Below are 3,878 nucleotides of genomic sequence, written 5' to 3'. Positions count from 1 at the left end.
CTTCTCTGCAGCCAGCTTGCAGACGGAGCAGTAGTGCATAGGAAAAAGCTGGATGTATCATGCAATTTAGGTTTAAAACAATGTAATTTTAGTTTAAATGGGTATCTTAAATTACAGGATCTGCCAGGGGTAAAAAAATCCCACACAATCTGAATTAACATTTCAGTCTCTCTGAGCTATCATCAGTTGTACAGAAGTGAAAACAGCCAGTGAGGTTACAGGGCTGTTGTCTTGCCTGTAATTTGGTTGGCACTTTGCACTAATGTTCTGTGATTTAGCTGAAAAAAAACCCCAGATCGTCTTTATTTCTAACGAGAAAAGAAACTTTAGAAGTTTTAAATATCTGAATTAGCATTTCAGAGAGGGAAGGACACTTAGCAGACTGCTGTCTCTCAGGAGTTGAATTCTACTCACCTTTCCTTGACTTGGTCACTGCCAGCTGGTGAGAAGCTGGAACGTGTGGTAGATCCCCCTCTGTACTCTGGATCTATTGGCAAGAGAAATATTTTGTCAGGTCAACTGGAATATGTTCCTGTGCTTAAGAATCCTCAAGCTACATACACTGCACGTGCGGGGCGGGGGGGGGGGGTCTGTTTGATTTTTTCTTCCCTCCAGTCCAACAGCCTATAATGATTGAGGGAGAAAATCCCATCTCCTTGAATCAACGTATTATTTCATCAAGGACCCAGCAATGCTCCCGCAGGAGCGCAGCAGTCCTTCGGACAGCAGCTCCCACTCATGGCACAGGGCTCCGCTCTGGTTACATTCATCGGGCAAAAAGCCCTGGAAATCACATCCTGTGACAACACCGAGAGGTCTCAGTTCCTCTTTGATGAAAGACTAAACTAACTGTGTGAAAACACCTTCAACTACCTTTACACTACTGTCTTTTCTGTTTAGCACTCTTGGCCTCTCATTTTAATACAAAGAACAAGCAAAATACATTTAAAAAAACATACCAAGAGGTCAGCACACAAGGACTGTCATTTTGCCACACTACAAACTATCTCCCACAAGCCGCCAGTCCTCCAGAAGGACCCAGACCCTGCCAGAACTTAGTCCAGACTTCACCACATCACTGCTCATGGAAATACTTCTTGTGTCTTCCAGCACAAAGAAAGAAGATAATGTATTCAGAGCCATGCAGGTTTCAACTGGGAAACTTAAAACTACATGAAAATTAATCCTGTTACTTAATCACTTTATGAAACACAGCCTTATTAAGAAAGCAGTTCAGACAATGGTTCAAACAATAAAAAGAATATGCCTAAAATCTCAACAGGGAGGCCTTTGTTTAGTTCAAAACCTAGAATATGTTTTCTCTTTTGTGTGACTCAGAAAAAATCCTAATGGTTCACATGCAAGTCTACATGCACAAAACCGTCAATTCAACTATTCCCAACCCCTCCCTCTAATGGGCTGCCTGTCTAATTTCAAAATAATCAAGAAACCAAATTTTCTTCTCCATTTTTGATCAACTTAAAAATGCAAAATCAGGATACTGATTCTTTTAAGCCCAAATTAGTATTTGGCTAAAGAAGAGGCTATATTTGCACTGATATCATGTATAGCAGCCACAAGCATGCATTTTCTCAGTTACAAGGGTTTTGAGAAGTAATTGGCATGAACTTTTCACCATTAATAAGTGAACAACATTACTCTTGCACAATAAATCAGGAGGCTTCTGTTCCTTTAGGAGATGAAGGTTGTACCAAATCCTTATTTCATTCAAATGCAGGGGAGAATAGAAGAGGCGTACCATTTAAGTTTAGGGAAAATGTTTTAACAATTAGAAAAAAAAAAAAAAAAAAAGGAACAGCAAGTAATCTTACAGGCCCTTTGATCGGACTGGTCTTCCAGGAAAGGTGCCTTGATTCTCTCAAACCTCCTAGTTTCTGACGGCTACATTTGCAGCCTCCCAACAGCTAAGCCTCTTCTCATCTAAATACCCTCCACCTCCTGTCCTTGGCTGGCAGACAGCATCCTGGCCATGTCCGCAGCACGGCGCAGCTCCACGACCATGCAGAAGCACTCTCCTCTCCTTCCCTATCCCTTCAGCCAACATTGATGCTGGTAAACGACCTTCAGGACTATCACTGGCCACCTCGGGAGTGGGTGTTTGGGGGAAATCCTGCACTGACTCACTCCCGCACTAGCTATCTTCACAGCCACAGACTTCCGAAGGGCGCTCAAACCTCCAAGGCATTCGTAAGCATGGAAAGAGCTTCCTTGATATATCTGTCATCTTTCTTATGCATAGGAATGCACTCCAAGCCAAGCTGAGAAAATGGGAGAAGGAGTTTTTGTCACTGTTCCTAATACAGTTGATTGTTCATTATACCCTGCTTAGAGATGCACAAAAATAAAATCAGGCTGCCAGGTATTGTTCTAAAGTTTCTTCAACAAAAGTGAATCCCTCCCTCCCAGGGATCTGTAAGCAGTTGACATGTATGCATTATATTGTGTAAACATAAATTCACCACAATCCCATCCCACATGACATGTTGTCTTGCCAAAACAGCTGTGTTTATGCCCTGGCATCATTGCAAAGTGTGTCAACCAAAACTTCACAAATGCATTGCATTTGGCTTGTACAGATTTCAGCAAGTCTTCTTCATGTCATAACCCTCTACAGTCCAACTTACTCTGAAGGAAAATTCCATTCTTTTTTTTTTAATATATGTGTATTAGTTGTTTCAACTTCGTCAAAGAGTACCAAAACCCAATTTCTCCTCTGGGATATGTAGTAAAATGCATTGCTGCTCAGACCCCTCCTATTGTGCCAACACAAACATCTGTGCAGCTACACAAAAACTGGATCAAGAAAATTATCCGGCTGAAAACTAAGCCAGGAAAAATAAATAAATCGAAATACACTGGGTTTCTTTTTCCCCTCTCAACTGGACCAGTCCTTTGTTCTGGTTCAGTAGATGGCCACACAACATGTAGGTGAGGACACACCGGCATAAACAGGTGGCAGGAACTACAAGAGGCTGGATTAGTTTTTTCTACTTAATGAGTGCCTTCAATTACAACATTAGTTGATCTAGAAGAACATGTAATGACAATACATCACTAGACGCAGTATCTACTAAATCATCACTCCATCATTTGCTGTAAAACTCTCGGGGTTTTCTATTCACTTGCTTTCTTCACTCATTTTACCAATGAAATCAGAGTCCTTCATTTTACATATCTATTTCACACGCAAAAAAGTTAACTGCTGAACTGTTAACAAGAGCCACTTTGAAATGTGTCCACAAAAACATCTGCTAATTTAAGACAGATCTTACAATTCAAGGTGTGAGTCAACGCAAAAAATTGCATTCTTGAATTTGTAGGCTGTGTGTTTACTAGCCTAATAAACAAAGCACTTACAGGAACCTGGGAATTAAAATACCTTTGGGATCATTAGTAACCAAAAAATGGATACACACATGTATGAAGATATTAAAAGGCAGCTAGCACAGAATTTGTAACTAAGCCATTGCCAAAAGCATGTCAAACAGTGACTTTCAGTGTGCTAATTTCCAGAGAACAAACAAACCAACATACAGTAGATTGTCATCGAAACCGAAACTTGCACAAGATAAGCACCTCACCCTACATGATAGCCCCTTTCCCTTTCATGCAATAACACTCTTGCTCCATCCACAAATTTATCCTTAATCAATATTAATTAATAAACCGAATTTACTTTTAGGCAACAAAAATAATGACTTCCAGTTAGCAATTTAAGCAAAGTAAAAATTAAAAACCGAAGGCTTTTGTATATACCAAGCCTAACCTAGATCTATTTCCACAGAAAAAGTTCCTAGCAGTTATGCCAGTGATTGCAATTACCTGAGCTTGATGAAAAAAAGAATGAGAACTTTCCT

The 3,878-nt window shown here is 40.3% G+C and overlaps 1 protein-coding gene across 1 annotated transcript in view; it reads right to left on the bottom strand.

The window, feature by feature from the left end:
* Window positions 1–414: 414 nt before the first annotated feature.
* LOC104160701 (sperm-specific antigen 2-like) overlaps window positions 415–3,878 on the bottom strand; it is a gene marked incomplete at both ends in the record, with an annotated part of 11,206 nt that continues 7,742 nt past the window's right edge. The window contains one exon of the mRNA XM_009698906.1: window positions 415–487. Coding sequence (XP_009697208.1) covers window positions 415–487 — 73 coding nt within the window. The remainder of the gene's footprint in view (window positions 488–3,878) is intronic.

This window comes from Cariama cristata, unplaced genomic scaffold (genome assembly GCF_000690535.1).
Source record: "Cariama cristata isolate BGI_N322 unplaced genomic scaffold, ASM69053v1 scaffold43374, whole genome shotgun sequence".
In the NCBI taxonomy this organism is placed as follows: domain Eukaryota; kingdom Metazoa; phylum Chordata; class Aves; order Cariamiformes; family Cariamidae; genus Cariama; species Cariama cristata.
Note: the sequence above shows the minus strand (reverse complement) of the source record. Positions and strands in the feature narration are given on the sequence as shown.